Below are 23,460 nucleotides of genomic sequence, written 5' to 3' on the forward strand. Positions count from 1 at the left end.
GATCTTAGTTTCCTGAATGTTGAGCTTTAAGCCAACTTTTTCACTCTTCTCTTTCACTTTCATCAAGAGGCTTTTTAGTTCCTCTTCACTTTCTGCCATGAGGGTGGTATCATCTGCATATCTGAGATTATTGATATTTCTCCTGGCAATCCTGATTCCAGCTTGTGCTTCTTCCAGCCCAGCATTTCTCATGATGTACTATGCATATAAATTAAATAAGCAGGGTGACAATATACAGTCTTGACGTACTCCTTTTCCTATTTGGAACCAGTCTGTTGTTCCATGTCCAGTTCTAACTGTTGCTTCCTGACCTGCATACAGGTTTCTCAAGAGGCAGATCAGGTGGTCTGGTATTCCCATCTCTTTCAGATTTTTCCACAGTTTATTGTGATCCACACAGTCAAAGGCTTTGGCATAGTCAATAAAGCAGAAAATAGATGTTTTTCTGGAACTCTCTTGCTTTTTCCATGATCCAGAGGATGTTGGCCATTTGATCTCTGGTTCTTCTGCCTTTTCTAAAACCAGCTTGAACATGTGGAAGTTCATGGTTCACATATTGCTGAAGCCTGGCTTGGAGAATTTTGAGCATTACTTTTCTAGTGTGTGAGATGAGTGCACTTGTGTGGTAGTTTGAACATTCTTTATGCAGGTAAATACCAACTTTACCTTTTATCTCAGTACTAGTTGTGTCTTTCTGCCTGTGATATTTTAAAATGTATTTGATAATTGTAAATATTTGTATCTCTGTTCTGAAATCTCTCAATCTTAAATTCTCTATCTCATGGCATCAGTCTTTTAATATTTTTCATTGAAGAAATTAGTTTTTTATTATTTATTTATGTTCTAAGAAAGTCACCATACCATTCTTTCTCTGAACTTCAGCCCCACATTAGGAACATGGCTAAAATGCTCACAGCTCAGGTTATAGTTAGAATAAAAGAAAGCACATTTAGAAATCTATCTACAGAAACTCATTCCACAACCTTCTAAAATCCCAGTTTATGAAGAATCCTATTGTAGCCCTTGTGTTTGCACCTGTTACTCTTTTCTTCTTTGTAAATCCAATTTAGAATTGTACCATGCGAATTTTGATTTTATTGAATCTCTTGTTTTGAGCTAATCTTCCTTTTAAGATTAAAAATATGGACATTGCAAAACCTTTTTCAGAACTTTTAGAAAGCTGCTCTTATATAGGACAAGTTTTACTTCTGGTCACACTTGTATCTGCTTTAATGAGATAATGTCCTCTTACTTCCTAAAATCCCCTCCTCTTTGATTGTACCAAGTAGAGCTTTGATGATCAGGACTTAGATAAGAGTTTGACTCAGTATTTCTTTAATAATCAATAAATCATTTTGTCAGTGTGCTCATTACTGATTCTGCAGCAACTCAAATAGTGCCTGACAAAAAATGTGTTTGGCTAAATGATCAGACACTGAATGAATTTACAGCCAAAAGCTGAGTGATGATAGCTCACAGTGATAATAAAATCAGACATTTATCAATGCTTATTACATGCCAAAAATTTATGTATATTATTTTAATTAATCTTCATAATAATTTTATTGTAATTATCTCCATCTAAAAGCTGAAAATCTAAAATATGAGAGGTTTCACTGCATGTAAGCTGTATACCATATTTATAACCAGGGAACAACAATTTATTCAACAACCAAAAACCATTTATGGAGTACATACTCATAATGTGTCAGGCATCTGAGTTTGATAAAAAGCCTGATAACATTTTTTTTTCTATTTATTAGAGAATGAAAGGTAGAACTTGACTTTCAGTTCAATACAGCACACTGTGAATAATAAGGCTGAAGCCATGTCCTCCCCCCTCCAATTTTAATAAAAATGTAAAAGATATTAAAAGCAACTTGTGGATGTGCTAGAAAAGAAGAGATATATTGTGTAAATCAGAAACTATAAGAGTTTTTGAAAAACTAAGAAGGAAAAAGAATTAGGCTAAAGAAAGAAATCACAGTCTAATACAAGTGCAGGAGAAGAAAGCTGAAAAAACATGGATGTGACTCCAAGGGTGCTTCAAAGGCAAAAGCCAGTGATCATGGGATCAAGACAGGTCCCAGAGACAAGCAGCAGGCATCTGTATAGTGTGTTCCACTCATTCAGTCAGAGAAAACATGCCTCTTTCCTGTTTAACATTTCACCTGATTGTCAAATTACCCTCCCACCCCAACTTAGTCCAAGCAGCAAGCAGCAGAGGCATCTATCCTGGGCAGGAAAGGTGAGTGTGGGTGGATGCCTGGGCATATGCAGCTAACAGTGTCTTTAGTGGCTGGTGACACCCATGGAGAAGTGAAGGGCCCACAGGCAGATAAACTATTGACTTGTTTTAGTCACTACAACATGCCTGACTCTTTTGTGACCCTGTGGACTGTAGTCTGCCAGGCTTCTCTGTCCATTCAATGCTGGAACAGGTTGCCATTTTTTTCTCTGGGAGATCTTTTTGGCCCAGGAATCAAACCTCTTGTCTCCTGCATTTACAGGCTGATTCTTTACCACTGAGCCACCCTGCTGCCAAAGACTGCTGCCTCTCCATCCCAGAAAGGCTTCACAAAGACTGAATATTCAAAGACAAGGAAAGGGAGCTTCCATATGTAAAAGAAAGCAGGCAGGCAAGAATCACCAGATATTTTATTTACTTCACTACTCTTGAAAACAGGCAACAAACTCAATAAATTAAAAAATTCACCCATGGCTGTACACACACACACACACAGGCACACACACACACATAAGTGTGTATATGTATATATACATATCTATAAGATTTATTTACTTATAGTTATATATATTTATAAAAAGAACAGAACTTTAAAATTAGTAAAGGGCAGGGAAGAGGAATGGAGGAGGAAATGCTCACCAGGAAGTTCTACATCTGTATAAAATTTCATATATCAGGGGATGACAAAAGTGAAGAGAAGTTACAGGGGGGAAAAAAATGAACCTATGTAGTAACATGCCTCTGTCTGTCAGCCACAGTGACAGTTTGAACATATCCAGTAGGACATGTTACTTCTCTCAGCAGAAAGCTACCCACATTTTTTAAATGGGAAAATACATTTTTTATAGTTTTAAAAACATATGATGTTAAATTTATTGTCTTAACCAATTTTTAAAGGTACAGCTCAGTGGTGTTAAGTATCTTCATGTTGTTTACACGAATCTCTAGACTTTTTCATCTTGCAACACTGAAATACTTACTAAACACTAATATTCTCTGTTGTCTTCACCTGGTTTTGGGAACCCATATTTTTACTTTCTGCTTTTATGATTTTGGCTACTTTATTTTTTTATTTTTTTTTAACCCCATCTTGACCCCTCCTCCCTCCTCCCTCCCCGTACCATCCCTCTGGGTCATCCCAGTGCACCAGCCCCAAGCATCCAGTATCGTGCATCAAACCTGGACTGGACACTCATTTCATATATATTATACATGTTTCAATGCCATTCTCCCAAATCATCCCACCCTCTCCCTCTCCCACAGAGTCCAAAAGACTGCTCTATACATCAGTGTCTCTTTTGCTGTCTCGTATACAGGGTTATTGTTACCATCTTTCTAAATTCCATATATATGCGTTAGTATACTGTATTGGTGTTTTTCTTTCTGGCTTACTTCACTCTGTAGAATAGGCTCCAGTTTCATCCACCTCATTAGAACTGATTCAAATGTATTCTTTTTAATGGCTGAGTAATACTCCATTGTGTATATGTACCACTGCTTTCTTATCCATTCACCTGCTGATGGACATCTAGGTTGCTTCCATGTCCTGGCTATTATAAACAGTGCTGCGATGAACATTGGGGTACATGTGTCTCTCAATTCTGGTTTCCTCAATGTGTATGCCCAGCAGTGGGATTGCTGGGTCATAAGGCAGTCCTATTTCCAGCTTTTTAAGGAATCTCCACACTGTTCTCCATAGTGGCTATACTAGTTTGCATTCCCACCAACAGTGTAAGAGGGTTCCCTTTTCTCCACACCCTCTCCAGCATTTATTGCTTGTGGACTTTTGGATCACAGCCATTCTGACTGGCATGAAATGGTACCTCATTGTGGTTTTGAGTTGCATTTCTCTGATAATGAATGATATTGAGCATCTTTTCATGTGTTTGTTAGCCATCTGTATGTCTTCTTTGGAGAAATGTCTATTTAGTTCTTTGGCCCATTTTTTGATTGGGTCATTTATTTTTCTGGAGTTGAGCTGTAGGAGTTGCTTGTATATTTTTGTGATTAGTTGTTTGTCAGTTGCTTCACTTGCTATTATCTTCTCCCATTCTGAAGGCTGTCTTTTCACCTTGCTTATAGTTTCCTTTGCTGTGCAAAAGCTTTTAAGTTTAATTAGGTCCCATTTGTTTATTTTTGCTTTTATTTCCAATATTCTGGGAGGTGGGTCATAGAGGATCCTGCTGTGATGTATGTCGGAGAGTGTTTTGCCTATGTTCTCCTCTAGGAGTTTTATAGTTTCTGGTCTTACGTTTAGATCTTTAATCCATTTTGAGTTTATTTTTGTGTATGGTGTTAGAAAGTGTTCTAGTTTCATTCTTTTACAAGTGGTTGACCAGATTTCCCAGCACCACTTGTTAAAGAGATTGTCTTTAATCCATTGTATATTCTTGCCTCCTTTGTCAAAGATAAGGTGTCCATATGTGCATGGATTTATCTCTGGGCTTTCTGTTTTGTTCCATTGATCTATATTTCTGTCTTTGTGACAGTACCATACTGTCTTGATGACTGTGGCTTTGTAGTAGAGCCTGAAGTCAGGCAGGTTGATTCCTCCAGTTCCATTTTTCTTTCTCAAGATTGCTCTGGCTATTCCATACAAATTGTGAAATTATTTGTTCCAGCTCTGTGAAGAATACTGTTGGTAGCTTGATAGGGATTGCATTGAATCTATAAATTGCTTTGGGTAGTATACTCATTTTCACTATATTGATTCTTCCAATCCATGAACATGGTATATTTCTCCATCTGTTAGTGTCCTCTTTGATTTCTTTCACCAGTGTTTTATAGTTTTCTATATATAGGTCTTTAGTTTCTTTAGGTAGATATATTCCTAAGTATTTTATTCTTTCCGTTGCAATGGTGAATGGAATTGTTTCCTTAATTTCTCTTTCTGTTTTCTCATTATTAGTGTATAGGAATGCAAGGGATTTCTGTGTGTTGATTTTATATCCTGCAACTTTACTATAGTCATTGATTAGTTCTAGTAATTTTCTGGTGGAGTCTTTAGGGTTTTCTATGTAGAGGATCATGTCATCTGCAAACAGTGAGAGCTTTACTTCTTCTTTTCCAATTTGGATTCCTTTTATTTCTTTTTCTGCTCTGATTGCTGTGGCCAAAACTTCCAAAACTATGTTGAATAGTAATGGTGAAAGTGGGCACCCTTGTCTTGTTCCTGACTTTAGAGGAAGTGCTTTCAATTTTTCACCATTGAGGATAATGTTTGCTGTGGGTTTGTCATATGTAGCTTTTATTATGTTGAGGTATGTTCCTTCTGTTCCTGCTTTCTGGAAAGCTTTTATCATAAATGGATGTTGAATTTTGTCAAAGGCTTTCTCTGCATCTATTGAGATAATCATATGGTTTTTATTTTTCAATTTGTTAATGTGGTGTATTACATTGATTGATTTGTGGATATTGAAGAATCCTTGCATCCCTGGGATAAAGCCCACTTGGTCATGGTGTATGATCTTTTTAATGTGTTGTTGGATTCTGATTGCTAGAATTTTGTTAAGGATTTTTGCATCTATGTTCATCAGTGATATTGGCCTGTAGTTTTCTTTTTTTGTGGCATCTTTGTCAGGTTTTGGTATTAGGGTGATGGTGGCCTCATAGAATGAGTTTGGAAGTTTACCTTCCTCTGGAATTTTCCGGAAGAGTTTGAGTAGGAGAGGTGTTAGCTCTTCTCTAAGTTTTTGGTAGAATTCAGATGTGAAGCTGTCTGGACCTGGGCTTTTGTTTGCTGGAAGATTTCTGATTACATTAATTTTGCTACTTTGAATACTTCATGCCAGTGGAATCATACAGTATTTGTCCCTTTATGACTGACTTACTTCACTTAGCATGTCTTTGAGGCTCAGCCATGTTGTAGCATGTGATAGGATTTCTTTCCTTGTAGCTGTGAAAGGAAAAGAAGTGAAAAGCAAATGAGAAAAGGAAAGATATGCCCATATGAATGTGGAGTTCCAAAGAATAGCAAGGAGAGATAAGAAAGCCTTCCTCAGTGATCAGTGCAAAGAAATAGAGGAAAATAATACAATGGGAAAAACTAGAGATCTCTCCAAGAAAATTAGAGATACCAAAGGAACATTTCATGCAAAGATGGACTCAATAAAATACAGAAATGGTATGGACCTAACAAAAGCACAAGATATTAAGAAGAGGTGGCAAGAATATACAGAAGAACTGTACAAAAAAGATCTTCATGACCCAGATAATCATGGTGGTGTGATCACTGACTTAGAGCCAGAATCCTGGAGTGTGAAGTCAAATGGGCCATAGGAAGCATCACTACAAACAAAGCTAGTGGAGGTGATGAAATCCCAGGTGAGCTATTTCAAATCCTAAAAGATGATGCTGTGAAAATGCGGCACTCAATATGCCAGCAAATTTGGAAAACCTCAGTGGTGGCCACAGGACTGGAAAAGGTCAGTTTTCATTCCAATCCCAAAGAAAGGCAATGCCAAAGAATGCTCAAACTACCACACAACTGCACTCATCTCACACGCTAGTAAAGTAATGCTCAAAATTCTCCAAGCCAGGATTCAGCAATATGTGAACTGTGAACTTCCAGATGTTCAAGCTGGTTTTAGAAAAGGCAGAGGAACCAGAGATCAAATCGCCAACATCTGCTGGATCATGGAAAAAGCAAGAGAGTTCCAGAAAAACATCTATTTCTGCTTTATTGACTATGCCAAAGCCTTTGACTGTGTGGATCACAATAAACTGTGGAAAATTCTGAAAGAGATGGGAATACCAGACCACCTGACCTGCCTCTTGAGAAACCTGTATGCAGGTCAGGAAGCAACAGTTAGAACTGGACATGGAACAACAGACTGGTATGTCAAGGCTGTATATTGTCACCCTGTTTATTTAGCTTCTATGCAGAGTACATCATGAGAAATGCTGGGCTGGAGGAAGCACAAGCTGAAATCAAGATTGCCGGGAGAAATACCAATAACCTCAGATATGCAGATGATACCACCCTTAATGGCAGAAAGTGAAGAAAAACTAAAGAGCCTCTTGACAAAAGTGAAAGAAGAGAGTGAAAAAGTTGGCTTAAAGTTCAATATTCAGAAAACGAAGATCATGGCATCTGGTCCCATCACTTCAAGGCAAATAGATGGAGAAACAGTGGAAACAGTGTCAGACTTTTATTTTGGGGGCTCCCAAATCACTGCGGATGGTGATTGCAGCCATGAAATTAAACGATGCTTACTCCTTGGAGGAAAGTTATGACCACCCTAGATAGCATATTAAAAAGCAGAGACATTACTTTGCCAACAAATGTCCATCTTGTCAAGACTATGGTTTTTCCAGTAGTCATGTATGGATATGATAGTTGGACTATAAAGAAAGCTGAGCAAGGAAGAATTGATGTTTTTGAACTATGGTGTTGGAGAAGACTCTTGAGAGTCCCTTGGACTGCAAAGAGATCTAACCAGTCCATCCTAAAGGAGATCAGTCCTGGATGTTCATTGGAAGAACTGATGCTGAAGCTGAAACTCCAATACTTTGGCCACCTGATGCGAAGAGCTGACTCATTGGAAAAGACCCTGATGTTGGGAAAGATTGAGGGCAGGAGGAGAAGGGGACGACAGAGGATGAGATGGTTGGATGGCATTACTGACTCGATGGACATGAGTTTGAGTTAACTCCGGGAGTTGGTGATGCACAGGGAGGCCTGGCGTGCTGCAGTCCATGGGGTCACAAAGAGTTGCACATGACTGAGCAACTGAACTGAACTGAGCTGAAGGCTGCATAATATTCCATTACATGTATATGCCACATTTTCCTCATCCCTTCATCTGTCGATGCACATTTGCATTCCTTCTAACTCCTGGATATTTTGAATAATGCTGTGATAAACATGGATGCACAAATACCTCTTCAAGATTCTTCTTTTAAGTCTTTTGGCTGTATACCCAGAAGTGGGATTGCTGTATCATATGATCATTCTATGATTCTACATGAACGCTTTCCCTGCAGAAAGAAAAGCAAAAACAAAGAACTTGAGACAGTATAATAAACATGGAAGGCTTGAGGTACATACACCAAGAACATCAAGAAGGCTAGGGTTTCTGTAGGGGAAGGAGCAAGGGCTGAAGTTACAGAAAATGAGATTTGAAAGTAAAAGAGAGCAGGGGAGAGGAGAGATTATTTCAAACCTTGGAGGACTTTGCGAAGATGAGATATTACTATGAGCAAGATGGAAAAACAGAGAATGCTGGCCTGATCTACTTTTCATTTTGAAAGAATCTTCCTACCTAATGTGTTGAGAAGAAATAGTAGGCAAACAAGAGCAGAAGCAGAAAGGTCTACACGGATAAAGATGTGGTATCTATATACACTGGAATATTACTCAACCATAAAAATGAGTGAAATTGGGTCCTTTGTAGTGATGTGGATGAACCTAGAGCCTGTTACACAAAGTGAAGTAAGTCAGAGAAACAAATATTGTATATTAATGCATATACATGGAATCTAGAAAAATGGTACTGATGAACCTATATGCAGGGCAGGAATGGAGATGTAGACATAGAGATCGGACTTGCAGACACAGCAGGGGAAGAAGAGGGTGAGATGAATTAAGAGAGTAGCACTGACATATATACACTACCATGTGTAAAACAAATAGCTAGTGGGAAGCTGCTGTATATAGCACAGGGAGCTCAGCACCGTGCTCTGTGATGACCTAAACGCGTGCGATGGAAGAGGGAAGGGATATTCAAGAAGGAGGTTTTATATATATATTATATATATATATATATGTATATACATAAAGTATATATATATATGTATATACATAAAGTATATATATATAGCTGATTAACATCATTGTATAGCAGAAACCAATGCAACTTTATAAAGAAATTATAGTCTAGTGGCTCTGACTATAAGGAATCTGTCTGCAACACAGGGGACCCAGGTTCAATTTCTGGGTCACGAAGATCCACAGGAGAAGGTAATAGACAGAAGAGCCTTGTGTCCTACAGTCCATGGAGTCACAAAGAGTTGGAAACAATTGAGCAACTAACATACTCCAATTAAAAAATAAATGAAATGGGAAAAAAAGAAGCAGAAAGGTCTTCTAGGAGGCTAATGCAGTGCTCCATTCTAGACATGATGTTGCCCACCACTTTGCAGAGTAGGAGGCAATGAGAAGGAGCTGTCTTAATCAGCTTGGGCTGCTATAACAGAATACCATAGACTAGATGTTTTAAAAAGCAGAAATTTTATTTCTCACAGTTCTGGAGGCTAGGCATCTGCGAGCAGGGTACCAGCATGGTTGGGTTCTGTCGGGAACCATCTTCCTTGTTTTCAGATGACTATCTTCTTGCTGTATCCTCACATGGCAGAGAGAGAGACATATCCTATCACGAGGACTCCACTCTCATGGCCCAATTATAGGTATACCACTTTTCAAAACTTCACTTTACATCATTTATGTTTATGAAAGACTTTCATTAGTACCTGTTTTTGCTAACTGAAAGAAATTCAAAAAGAAGTTTTGCTTTTACAAGAAATGGTGAAGAGCAAAAATAACATTTAGCCTTGGTCACCTTGAATAATGGCAGCAGCATATCTAATCTCCTTCCCTGAAAACTACACTTAGCATTTCAGCATGAAGCTGCCATATGTTTGAACTGTGTTTGCAAGCATCTGTGTTTTATCTAGATTTGTTTTGTGCATTTGTTAGCAAGATGTGTCCTAAGGAAATAGATTCTTTCCCATTTTGGCTTATGAAAATTTCAGAGGAATGCTCTGCTTTTGAATAGTGGGGAAAACTTGTATCACCCCAATACCCCATCTTGAAATATCATCACTTTGGGGATTAGAGTCTCAACATATGGATTTTGTGGAGACACTAACATGCAGTTCATAACAGGATGATATTTTAATACTAGATGTAACAGGAATTTGCTAATGGATATAAATGAGGACCGTAAGAAAGATTAATCCATAATTTTTTTAAAATCAAATTGAGAATAAAACATCAATAACCAGTGGGGTTAAAAGTCTTTTTTTCTAAAAACACTGACTATATTGCTTTGTTGTCTTCATGTTAATTTGGTTTGCTCCAATATTAGTGAGGTTTTATAAATGAAAAGTATTTCAGCTTGCTTCCTAGAAATGACTTTTGAAAACGTCTAGTTACTCCCCTCACTGTTGACCTTTGTTATTTACTTGGGGCTAAAGAACAGTTTGTAATCATGGCCATCTCATATCATTATCTAGCTTCTTAGGCCTTACAAATAGCTGTGAAAAGAAGAGAAGCAAAAAGCAAAGGAGAATAGGAAAGATATACCCATTTGAATGCAGAGTTCCAAAGGATACCAAGGAGAGATAAGAAAGCCTTCCTCAGTGATCAATGCAAAGAAATAGAGGAAAACAACAGAATGGGAAAGACTAGAGATCTCTTCAAGAAAATTAGAGATACCAAGGGAACATTTCATGAAAACATGGGCTCAATAAAAGACAGAAATCGTAGGGACCTAACAAGAAGATATTAAGAAGAGGTGGCAAGAATACACAGAAGAACTGTGCAAAAAAGATCTTCATGACCCATATTATCGTGATGCTGTGATCTCTCACACTCACCTAGAGCAAGACGTCCTAGAATGTGAAGTCAAGTGGGCCTTAGGAAGCATCACTACGAACAAAGTTAGTGGAGGTGATGGAATTTCAGTTGAGCTATTTCAAATCCTAAACGATGATGCTGTGAAAATGCGGCACTCAATATGCCAGGAAATTTGGAAAACTCAGCAGTGGCCACAGGACTGGAAAAGGTCAGTTTTCATTCCAATCCCAAAGAAAGGCAATGCCAAAGAATGCTCAAACTACCACACAACTGCACTCATCTCACACGCTAGCAAAGTAATGCTCAAAATTCTCCAAGCCAGGCTTCAGCAATACATGAACTGTGAACTTCCAGATGTTCAAGCTGGTTTTAGAAAAGGCAGAGGAACCAGAGATCAACTTGCCAACATCCACTGGATCATGGAAAAAGCAAGAAAGTTCCAGAAAAACATATATTTCTGCTTTTTTTCTTTTTCAACTTTTTTCAGATTCCATATGTACATGTTAATATACCATATTTGTTTTTCAGATTGGATTTATTTATTTTTTTATTTTTATTTTTTTTATCTTTTTTTTTTAATTTTATTTTATTTTTAAACTTTACAATATTGTATTGGTTTTGCCAAATATCGAAATGAATCCGCCACAGGTATACATGTGTTCCCCATTCTGAACCCTCCTTCCTCCTCCCTCCCCATACCATCCCTCTGGGTCGTCCCAGTGCACCAGCCCCAAGCACTATTTCTGCTTTATTGACTATGCCAAAGCCTTTGACTGTGGATCACAATAAACTGTGGAAAATTCTGAAAGAGATGAGAATACCAGACCACCTGACCTGCCTCTTGAGAAACTTGTAGCAGGTCAGGAAGCAACAGTTAGAACTGGACATGGGACAACAGACTGGTTCCAAATAGGAAAAATAATACGTCAAGGCTGTATATTGTCACCCTGCTTATTTAACTTATATGCAGAGTATATCATGAGAAATGCTGGGCTGGAAGAAACACAAGCTGGAATCAGGATTTCCAGGAGAAATATCAATAACTTCAGATATGCAGATGGCACCACCATTATGGCAGAAAGTGAAAAAAAAACTAAAGAGCATCTTTATGAAAGTGAAAGAGGAGAGTGAAAAGGTTGGCTTAAAGTTCAATATTCAGAAAACTAAGATCATGGCATCCAGTCCCATCACTTAATAGCAAATAGATGGAGAAACAGTGGCTGACTTTATTTTTTGGGGCTCCAAAATCACTGCAGATGGTGATTGCAGCCATGAAATTAAAAGACGCTTACTCCTTGGAAGGAAAGTTATGACCAACCTAGACAGCATGTTTAAAAGCAGAGACATTACTTTGTCAACAAAGATCCATCTAGTCAAGGCTATGGCTTTTCCAGTAGTCATGTATGGATGTGAGAATTGGGCTATAAAGAAAGCTGAGCGCCGAAGATCTGATGCTTTTGAACTGTGGTGTTGGAGAAGACTCTTGAGAGTCCCTTGGACTGCAAGGTGATCCAAACAGTCTATCCTAAAGGAAATCAGTCCTGAATATTCATTGGAAGGACTGATGTTTAAGCTGAAACTCTAATACTTTGGCCACCTGATGCGAAGAGCTGACTCACTTGAAAAGATCCTGATTTTGGGAAAGATTGAGGGCAGGAGAAGAAGGGGATGACAGAGGATGAGATGGTTGGATGGCATCACCGACTCAATGGACATGGGTTGGGTAGACTCCGGCAGATGGTGATGGACAGGGAGGCCTGGCGTGCTGTGATTCATGGGGTCGCAAAGAGTAGGACACGACTGAGCAACTGAACTGAACTGAGAAATCAACTAATGACATTAACTTAAAGAAAAATTCAACTTGTCCTACTCTAATAATCCAAATGCTGTAACCAAGTCAGAAAATGATGTTTTGTGGATATAGTTATGTTAATGTTAAAAGGACTAAGAAGTACCAATTGAAATAGAAGAAAGTGAGTATTCTTTTAACACACACATGCACACACATACAATACTAAGTAAAGAAGAAAGCTTTTCAAATTCTGTGTGTATATATATATATATATATATATAAGCACTATAGGATCTTATGATTAATCATTTTTCTGTTTCCTGCTTTTCCTTAGATGTTTTTGGCAGCCCTGTCACTCAGCTTTATTTCTAAGGCACTGGGTGCAGTCATTATGAAAAGTTCCATCACTCAAATAGAAAGGAGATTTGACATATCATCTTCTACTGTTGGCTTAATTGATGGAAGCTTTGAAATTGGTAAGTTTTATATGCATTTTGATTATTTAGTAATCAGAATTGCAGAGGTGAAAACTATTCATATATGCTCTCCACCACTGATCCTTAACCAGAGGTAAGGATCCCCACTCCCCTGCCGTGGCAATTTGGTAGTATCTGGAGACAATTTTGTTGTCATCACCGAGGGTTAGGGAATAGTACTAGCATCTAGTGGTAGAGGCCAGAGATGCTTCAAAACATCCTGCAATGCCCAAGGCAGCTCCAAAACAAAGAATTACCTAGCCCAAAATGTCAAAAGTATAGAGGTTAAACAGCCCTGATTTATACAAGCTCACTGTCTGTGAACTAATATTTTGCAGGGTTTTAACCTTTCTTTTCTCAAGATGCACTAGTACCAAAAAAGGTTGGAGAGAGGACTATGATTCTGATGATTTAGGGAGGAAGGAACAGTTTTGAAGCAATGTTTGTTAGGTTGTACTGTTTGAAAAAAGTACAAGTATTAGTCAGTTGTGTCTGACTCTTTGTGACTCCATGGACTGTAGCCCACTAGGCGCCTCTGTCCCTGGAATTCTCCAAGATTACTGGAGTGGGTAGTCATTGCCTTCTCCAGGGGGATCTTTGCAACCCAGGGATCAAACCCAGGTGTCTTGCATTGCAGGCAGATTCTTCACTATCTGAGCCATCATACCCCAATTCCAGGTTCACAAACACACGTTGCCCTGCAGTTTCAAAGCTGTTTAAATGCGTTCCTAGGACACAACGTACTATCTGTGAATGTTGACATCTTTAGCTGTTTTTCCTACAGCCTTAGGAAATAGCTGTAGGACAAAAATACTTGAGGAAAGATATTTACTCAATGCATTTTTCATTCACCTTTCAGTTCAGTTCAGTTCAGCCCCTCAGTTGTGTCTGACTCTTTGCGACCCCATGAACAACAGCACGCCAGGCCTCCCTGTCCATCACCAACTCCCGGAGTTCACTCAGACTCACATCCATCAAGTCAGTGATGCCATCCAGCCATCTCATCCTCTGTCGTCCCCTTCTCCTCCTGCCCCCATCCCTCCCAGCATCAGAGTCTTTTCCAATGAGACAACTCTTCACATGAGGTGGCCAAAGTACTGGAGTTTCAGCTTTAGCATCATTCCTTCCAAGGAAATTCCTTCCATCATTCCTTCCATTCTGAAGGGCTGATCTCCTTCAGAATGGCCTGGCTGGATCTCATTGCAGTCCAAGGGACTCTCAAGAGTCTTCTCCAACACCACAGTTCAAAAGCATCAATTCTTCGGTGCTCAGCCTTCTTCACAGTCCAACTCTCACATCCATACACGACCACAGGAAAAACCATAGCCTGGACTAGATGAACCTTTGTTGGCAAAGTAATATCTCTGCTTTTCAATATGCTATCTAGGTTGGTCATAACTTTGCTTCCAAGGAGTAAGCGTCTTTTAATTTCATGGCTGCAGTCACCATCTGCAGTGATTTTGAAGCCCAAAAAAATAAAGTCTGACACTGTTTCCACTGTTTCCCCATCTATTTCCCATGAAGTGATGGGACCAGATGCCATGATCTTCGTTTTCTGAATGTTGAGCTTTGAGCCAACTTTTTCACTCTCCACTTTCACTTTCATCAATGGTGTAATTGGCCATAAACATTAATTTCCCTGATTTAGCTTGACATCTACCCCAATAAACAGGAGTATATTTAAAGTCCTTATAAGTAAACCCCTTACATTCCTATTTTTGTCCTTTTCCTAGAGTTTTGGTAGTATTGACATGGTTCTCATAAAAGGACAGGGCAGTAAACAGTCCAAGCAATGTGCAGAAGTTCTTTTTTGGAGGCAGGAGGAAAGGCCACGTTTGTCAATTAACATTAATACATAATTCTACTGGGCCTGTGCATAAAGGAAGGATTTCATAGCCTAGAGAAATGTTAATTAGTCTTCCTTCTTACTCAGGATGAGAGGGCCCCTCCAAGCTCCAAGGAGGAGGCATATGTACTGAGTCATTAGTGGATATGATCGGTCCTATATCTGCCCATTTTACAACCTGTAATAAAGGGGGATTAGGTATATAAGCCCAATAAGTGTGATTAATCAAGTCAGCCTGAGCAGGGGAAGCAAAAGCAAGCAAAGCAAGCATAGCAACAAAAATATTTTCAGGATTCCAAGGCATTCCCTGTTGAGAAACCAGATTTTCAGCTTGATTAGTAAGGGTTTTTATCTGTCCCCAAGTAGGGAGATCATAAGGTTGATGACGTTGAGTGCAGCGTTTCTTGGAAAATTTTTAAAGCCACCATGGCTTGTATTGGAATCTCCTCCTCCTGGGGATTTTGCCATTTCTTCTCTATCTTGAACGCCGGTGGCTCCCCTGGGGCAGATCTTCTGAAGAGGGAGCCAACTGATTTCGTTGGATCCATCTGGAGAAATACAAGCATACCCTTTCCCCTGTGATATTAATTTTCCAGATTTTCATTGCTTAGTCAACCTCTCTTGATACCAAATGAGCAGAGGAAGGGAGGTATCCTTCAATGCCTCAAAATGTTTTTCTGCTTTTGTCAAAATATCTCCTTGCAGTAAGTTTAAAAAATTTAAAACAAATAAAGCTGTATTAGCAATAGTTATAGGATTAAACAATATATTGCATTGGAATCTAGTAAAGTCTGCTCTGGATAAGGAAGATAGAAGTGTTCCTGTGTATTCCCCCTTTTTAAATTTTTTTATCTGTAGTTTCAGTGTATGATGTGCTCATTCAATTATGTCCTATGTTTGTGAATTATAAGGAATGTCTGTAATATGTTTACTAGAGAATGAATGTAAACATTGTTTGAATTGTCTAAAAATATAGGCAGGGCCATTGTCTGTTTTTATAGAACTAGGTGTTCTCATTACTGTAAAGCAAGCTAACAGGTGAGTTATAACATGTCGTGTAGTTTCACCTGGAGAGGTGTGGCCCATGTAAAAGAAGAATCAATATCGAGTGAGACATGTAAGAAGGAAGAGGGAGAAAGTTCAGGGCAATGAGTTACATCCATTTGTCATAGTTTATTGGGTTGTAATCCTCAAGGACTGATATCTTGTGTAATTGTCAAAGATGTAGGGGCCTACAAGTAGAGCAATTATTAATGATTTTTTTAGCATACTGGTATGGAATTGTCCAAATTTGATGTAATGAGCCAGCATCATAGTATAATAGAGCATGTTGCTCTTCAGGAGTAGCAAAAGAGACAAGCTTATCAGCTTATTTATTGTCATGAGCCATAGGGCCAGGAAGACAAGAATGTGTTCGAATATGGGTAATATAAATGGGGAAAGTGCAGTTTTTAACAATAGATTGGAGATTAAGAAAAAGTTGTTGGATAACAGATTGATTAGAATTTATGATAGAAGCTTTTATATTTTTTAATACAAAAACTGAATATAAGGAGTCAGAAACTATATTAATAGGATAAGCATGTAGGTGACTAACCTGAATGAGAGCATATAATTCGTTTTGTTGAGCAGAGTGAAATTTAGTATAAAAGACTTTATATTTTTTGAGAGACCAGAATGAGGCTTTGGTGTTTTTAGTCCCATCTATATAGAAAGCATCAGTTTGAGGTATAGGTTGTGATGTGACAATGTTAAGAGATAATAAATTCAGTATTTTTGAAGAAATTTTAAAGTTTGTTAGCAGAGAAGGCAATGGCACCCCACTCCAGTACTCTTGCCTGCAAAATCCCATGGAAGGAGGAGCCTGGTAGGCTGCAGTCCATGGGGTCGCTAAGAGTCGGACACACTGAGCGACTTCACTTTCACTTTTCACTTTTATGCATTGGAGAGGGAAATAGCAACCCACTCCAGTGTTCTTGCCTGGAGAATCCCAGGGACGGGGGAGCCTGGTGGGCTGCCGTCTATGGGGTCTCACAGAGTCGGACATGACCGAAGTGACTTAGCAGTAGCAGTAAAGTTTGTTAGAAGGATAATGAAATGAAAATTTTCCAAAATATTTCAGAAAGGCTATTTGGAAATTGGTAGAAGTTTGTAATGTGTTCTCCAATTGAGATTTATTAATAGGTACTACAATTTTATGAGGATCAGAGCCAATTAGAGTCCTAGCTCTATTTTTTTCATTGATAATGATTAGAGTGATCAAATCAAGATAGGGTGTAAGTGACCTTGTCCCTCTAAAATGGGTATAAATCCATTCTATTGGGTATTTTTGTTGGGTAAGAAGTCCTGTGGGAGAATGGAGAGAGGGGAGTATAAATAACTCTAGAGGTAAATCAAGTCTAATACAAGAAAGAAATTGCTTTTGCAATTTATTTTATATAAATAGAGTTCTTATATCTCTTGTGAAAGTGAATGAGGGCTATTTACATTGGGATCTCTTTTTAAAGTGTCAGTTGACACTTTAATTAGTGTTGATAAATTAGTCAGTTGATAATTTGCAATGTCTAAAGAGGGTCTAATCCAATTTATATCGCCTAAAAGTTTTTAAAAATCATTCAAGATTGATAATTTATTAACATGAATTTGTGTTAGTTGGGGAGTAATACATTATCTATTAACAACAAATCTTAAGTAATAGTAAGGTGTAGATGTTTGAATCTTTTTAGGGGCAATGATTAATCCATAAGCTTTTAAGCATTGTTGAGTTATGTCAAACATCTGTTGAGTTTCTAAAACAGATGGAGCTGAAAACAATATATCATCTATATAATGAATAACAAGAAAGTTAGCAACTTGTTTTCTCATAGGTTTAAGGGCTTTGATTACATAATATTGACACATGGTGGGAGAATTCCAAGGGGAACAAGATTTCTCAATATGTTTTGACTTCAATTGTGTATTTATAAGTTTCTTCGGTTCAGTTCAGTCACTCAGTCGTGTCCAACTCTTTGCGACCCCATGAATTGCAGCATGCCAGGCCTCCCTGTCCAGCACAAACTCCCGGAGTTCACTCAGACTCACGTCCATTTAGTCCGTGATGCCATCCAGCCATCTCATCCTCTGTTGTCCCCTTCTCCTCCTGCCCCAAATCCCTCCCAGCATCAGAGTCTTTTCCAATGAGTCCACTCTTTGCATGAGGTGGCCAAAGTACTGGAGTTTCAGCTTCAGCATCATTCCCTCCAAAGAAATCCCAGGGCTGATCTCCTTCAGAATGGACTGGTTGGATCTCCTTGCAGTCCAAGGGACTCTTAAGAGTCTTCTCCAACACCACAGTTCAAAAGCATCAATTCTTCAGCACTCAGCCTTCTTCACAGTCCAACTCTCACATCCATACATGACCACAGGAAAAACCATAGCCTTCACTAGATGAACCTTTGTTGGCAAAGTAATGTCTCTGATTTTGAATAGGCTACCTAGGTTGGTCATAACTTTGCTTCCAAGGAGTAAGCATCTTTTAATTTCATGGCTGCAGTCACCATCTGCAGTGATTTTGGAGCCCAGAAAAATAAAGTCTGACACTGTTTCCACTGTTTCCCCATCTATTTCCCATGAAGTGATGGGACTGGATGCCATCATCTTCGTTTTCTGAATGTTGAGCTTTAAGCCAACTTTTTCACTCTCCTCTTTCACTTTCATCAAGAGGCTTTTGAGTTCCTCTTCACTTTCTGCCATAAGGGTGGTGTCATCTGCATATCTGAGGTTATTGATATTTCTCCCAGCAATCTTGATTCCAGCTTGTATTTTTCCAGTCCAGCATTTCTCATGATGTACTCTGCATATAAGTTAAATAAGCAGGGTGATGATATACAACCTTGACGTACTCCCTTTCCTATTTGGAACCAGTCTGTTGTTCCATGTCCAGTTCTCTAATTTCTCTTTTGTAAGGGGCCATTGCCTATCTAAATAGGCTTGTCATTTTTCTAAGTTATTTTAAGAATTGTATTGTTTGATAAATGAGCAGTGGCCCCTAGGGAAAATGTAGAATATATATTTGAGTTTGTCATTGTATAATTAAATCTCTTTCTACTAAATTAAGGGGTGCATCTATCACATAAGGTTGTAATGTTGTAGGCTGGCCTTCTGGTCCCTCACATGGATATATTTGGACACTTTGATAAACCTCTTGTACTTTGGTTTGAGAAACTCCTGCAATTTGGCAAGAAATTCTCTATATAGGCCAAGATTTGGGCCATATAAATGTTTGGAAATAATGGCAATATTGGATCTAGTATCAAGACGACCAGAAAATCTTTTGACATTAATTTTGATATTTATATTTGGTCATGTATATTTAGATACTCTTGATGTCCATAAGGATTGCTTTTGATCTGTATTACCAAATTCATCTGTCCATATATCATTACAGGAGTTAATAGAAATGTAGGTAAAATAAGTAATTGGGCAATTTTGTCCCCCTTTTTGAATTGTCACAGTATCTGAGATGACATCATAATTTGAATTTTTTCCTTATAATCTGAATTATTTCAGGATGAACAGTAATTTCTTTAGAAGTCAGACTAGATTGGCCACATATAAGGCCAAAGGTTTGTGGGGGTAGGGGTCCATAAAGTCCAGTAGGTATTCTAGAAGGGACTGCTTAGGGAAAAAGAAGAAAATCGTTTAGGGCTGGTATATCGATGGTAGCACTGTCAGATGTTGAGGGTTTGAGGGAAAAGATGGAGTTTGTCCCTGGTTTTTGTTGATGGGGACCTGGGGAGTCCCCATCTTTGAGTTTTTTGAAATAGGATTTTTTTCAATATCGTATTTAGATCAACATTTTTTAGCCCAATGTACCTCCTTACAACGAGGGCAGACTCCTGGAGGTTTTTTAATAGTTTTAATTTTGTGCTTGTGTGTGTTTTAGGGCAATCCTTTTTTAAATGGTTCTTATCCCCACAAGCAAAACATCTTTCATTTTTTTTTAAAGGTAGCAGTGATCGTTTCAGCTAACATTTGCATTTTTTGAGTTTTCGATCCTAAGTTGCAATAAAGACATTGGCCACCTCTGATGACTTGCTTTGGATCACAGCTAAGTTCACACAGCATTTGGGGCCCCTGTAAGTGCCTGCTTGCCTTGTAGGAATGAAGGCTCTGCCTCAAGAGCTCTCTGTTTGTAGGTTTGGGGGAATGGCCAGATAAACCCACCAGATAGGAGGAAACACATAACCCGCCGAGGATAAGGGCTAGGTTTTTGGACCTCTCAACTGCTTAAACTAATTCTGGCCTCTGAGTAGTGCTGAGCCATGGAAACCACATGATGCTCAACTTCCTCTGCATGCCCCGTACCTCCCCACCCTGCTCTCTGTCTCCCGTTGAGTCCTTGCCCTTCCTCATCTTGTGACTCTGGCAGAACTCCAGGGTGCTTATTCAACCTGTCTCCAAATATTTCCGGTCTCATGAATGGGAGTGATGGCTCTCTGACATTTCTGATTTGCATTTTCATATGTAAGCAACTTTTCTATTTGCACTTTGGCTTCCTCTTCGACAACACTATGGGAGATAGCAACTCTCAGTCTAGCTAAAAAATCAGCATAGGCTTCCTTAGGCCCTTGTAATATCTTTGTGTAGCTATCTTTAGGTTCTCTTTGAGGAGTAATTTGATCTCAAGCTTTAAGGGCAACTTCTTTCAATTGTTCATGTAACAAAGGAGGGCATAGTATCTGAGCTTCCACCGAATCAAATTGTCCCATACCGGTTAACATTTTTAAAGTAATCTGGTTTGGGGGAGTGCCAGCTCGAGCATTAGAATTGGCACCATCTCAAACCACATCATGAAACCACATTATCTATTGAAGAAATTTTTTTGGTTTAAGAAAAGCTTTTATCAAAATTTGTCAATCATAAGGAATAAAAATGTTAATAGAAGATGTCATAGCATTTAGAAGTTTTTTAGTAAAAAGCGAATGAGGGCCGTATATAGTTACAGCCTTTTTCATTTGTTGCATGTGAGAAAAATCAATGTCTTCGTATTGACATATTAGTTGTCTTTGAGCATTAACATTTTTTAACACAGGAAAGGCAAAAAGATCATCAGCCTCATAGACTCGAGATTGCAAAGCCAGTAAATCAGAATGTCTTTGTCGTGAAGGAGAATGAGTGGATCCTCTGTTTTCATAAATATGAGTGTTGTGTTAGGGGCCTATCATTGTCATCAAAAAAAGTATTGTTGACTTTAGTGTCAAGAGAGCATCAGAAGAATCATCATCAGATTCATCTTGTCCTCGAATGAGGGGACCTTCTGTTTCATGCCCGTTACAAGAGGAGGAGGAATGCTTGGGACAGCCAGAGCAGAGATGGTGGGAAAGTTCTGAAACATTTTATGTTGTTCTAATTGGGCCTTCAGTAAAGTATCATCATCTAATTTATATTCATATAATGAGTATTCTGCTTATTGACGAATATCAGGGGGGCTAGAATTGTCTTGAAATGGCAAGATCATGGCTTTTAATGAGGGCCCACAAGGGCCAGAAATCTATTGGAATATTTTCTCCCAGTCTTGTGTCTCGTTCAACATTTTTTGGTTAACCCAGTTCCAAATTTTTAAATCGAAACTGTCTTCATCAGGGAACCAGGGATTATATACAACCACTGTTTGGAGACAAGCCTCTATCTGTTGACGTGAAGCCAAAAGTCCTTGAAACTTAAATAAATGATGAAGTAAAGTAGAAAAGTGGTGGGGCTTTCCAGCCATTTGTCCCATAACCCCTCAATTACCAACCTCCGTAGGTCCTAACAGTCATTCTGTCCACTTGCCAAGGGCGTTCACCAGGTCCCTGTTCAGGTGCCAATTCTCACGGTCTTTGTGGACCGGGACCTGGGGACTGGAGTCGATAAGTGGCTTCTTTCACTCAGCATTATATTTTTAGGATGAATTCATATCAATGTATGTGTCAGCATTTCATAGATTTTTATTGCTAAGTAGCATTCTATTGCATGGATATACCACAATTCGTTCATAAATTCACTTGTTGATGGACATTTTGGATTGTCTCCATTTTGGATATTATGAATAAACTTTTCATAAATATTCAAAAAAAAAAAAAAGAAGAAGGACGCAGGGGACCCAAGTCTCGAGTGAAACAAGGGTACTTTATTTGCAGAAACGCATGCTTATATATCTTCAATAAAATGATTACTCAGCCATTAAAAAGAATGAAATTCCACCAGTTGCGACAAAATGGATAGTCCTAAAAGGTCATTGAGGGGGTCCCTGAAGGGAGTCACTGAAGGGAATGCAAGCAGTTGCTCTTTCCCATGATCTCAGTCCTGAGAACTGTGTGCAGCTTTGCTCGTTCCTGTTATCCAGGAACTGATAAGGAACAGAGAGTCCTTGAGAAACAGCACACAAAGGAAGAAAACAACATATTGGATCCCTTAAAGTTGAACGTCCCCTGACAGAGCATGGCATGGCCAAAGAAAAAGAGTATATTTGTAAAAAAAAAAAAAAAATATGTAATCTATAAAGCAGACATAAATTTTCAGTCCCTTCAAACCATTAAAAATTGGGGGAAAAGGAAAATGGGCAGACTGTTTAACAGGATATAGAATGGGGGTTAAATTGTTTGTTTGTTTTTTTAAGAACATTGAGTATATTGCTTTGTTGTCTTCATTTTGATTTGGATTTCTCCAATTTTCATGAGATTTTATATAATTATTGAGCAATTGAATTATTTCTTTTATTTTATAAACTGGCTGCTGAACGCCTCTGCCCATTTTCCTTTTTTCCCCACTTTTTAATGATTTGAAAGGACTCAAAATTTATGATTTAATGATTTGAAAGGACTCAAAGTTTATGTCTGTTGTATAGATTACATACATTTTTTACAAGTATGCTCTTTTTCTTTGGCCATGCCATGATCCATGTGGGATCCCAATTCCTCAACCAGGGATTGAATCCTCTGTTCATTTATCTACTCATGTCAGTGGTATGTACTTTCTTTTAGAGCAAATACCATACAGTGTTTATTCTTTTCTTATACTTCTGGCTTCTAGGACCATGGAAGGTACTTAATAGGAATTTAAAGAATGCTAGAAGTGAATGAAAAATGCATTGATTAAATATCTTTCCTCAAGTAAGTTTGTCCATTTTTCTCCATTCCAATACAACCGACTCAACTCCAAATTCTTCATAAAATTTTGCTTCACTGATATCACCAAGTAATTCAAGTCCTTTCACTCTTATCTAAAGTCAAGTCTATTTATTATTAATACCATACAACTGTATAGTGAGCGGCCTAAGGTAAGTGAGTTTTATCCTAATTAGATTACCAGATCTTGGAGGAAAGGCTTGATGAAAGTGAAAGTGGAGAGTGAAAAAGTTGGCTCAAAGCTCAACATTCAGAAAATGAAGATCATGGCATCCTGTCCCATCACTTCATGGGAAATAGATGGGGAAACAGTGAAAACAGTGTCAGACTTTATTTTTTGGGGCTCCAAAATCACTGCAGATGGTGACTGCAG

The 23,460-nt window shown here is 38.5% G+C and overlaps 1 protein-coding gene across 1 annotated transcript in view; it reads left to right on the forward strand.

Moving 5' to 3' along the window:
• The window catches only part of LOC129645969 (solute carrier organic anion transporter family member 1B3-like), an 80,249-nt gene that overhangs the window by 24,742 nt on the left and 32,047 nt on the right, over nucleotides 1-23,460 (forward strand). Inside the window, exon 3 of the mRNA XM_055571570.1 lies at nucleotides 12,953-13,094. Coding sequence (XP_055427545.1) covers nucleotides 12,953-13,094 — 142 coding nt within the window. The remainder of the gene's footprint in view (nucleotides 1-12,952; nucleotides 13,095-23,460) is intronic.

This window comes from Bubalus kerabau, chromosome 1 (assembly GCF_029407905.1).
Source record: "Bubalus kerabau isolate K-KA32 ecotype Philippines breed swamp buffalo chromosome 1, PCC_UOA_SB_1v2, whole genome shotgun sequence".
Taxonomy (NCBI): domain Eukaryota; kingdom Metazoa; phylum Chordata; class Mammalia; order Artiodactyla; family Bovidae; genus Bubalus; species Bubalus kerabau.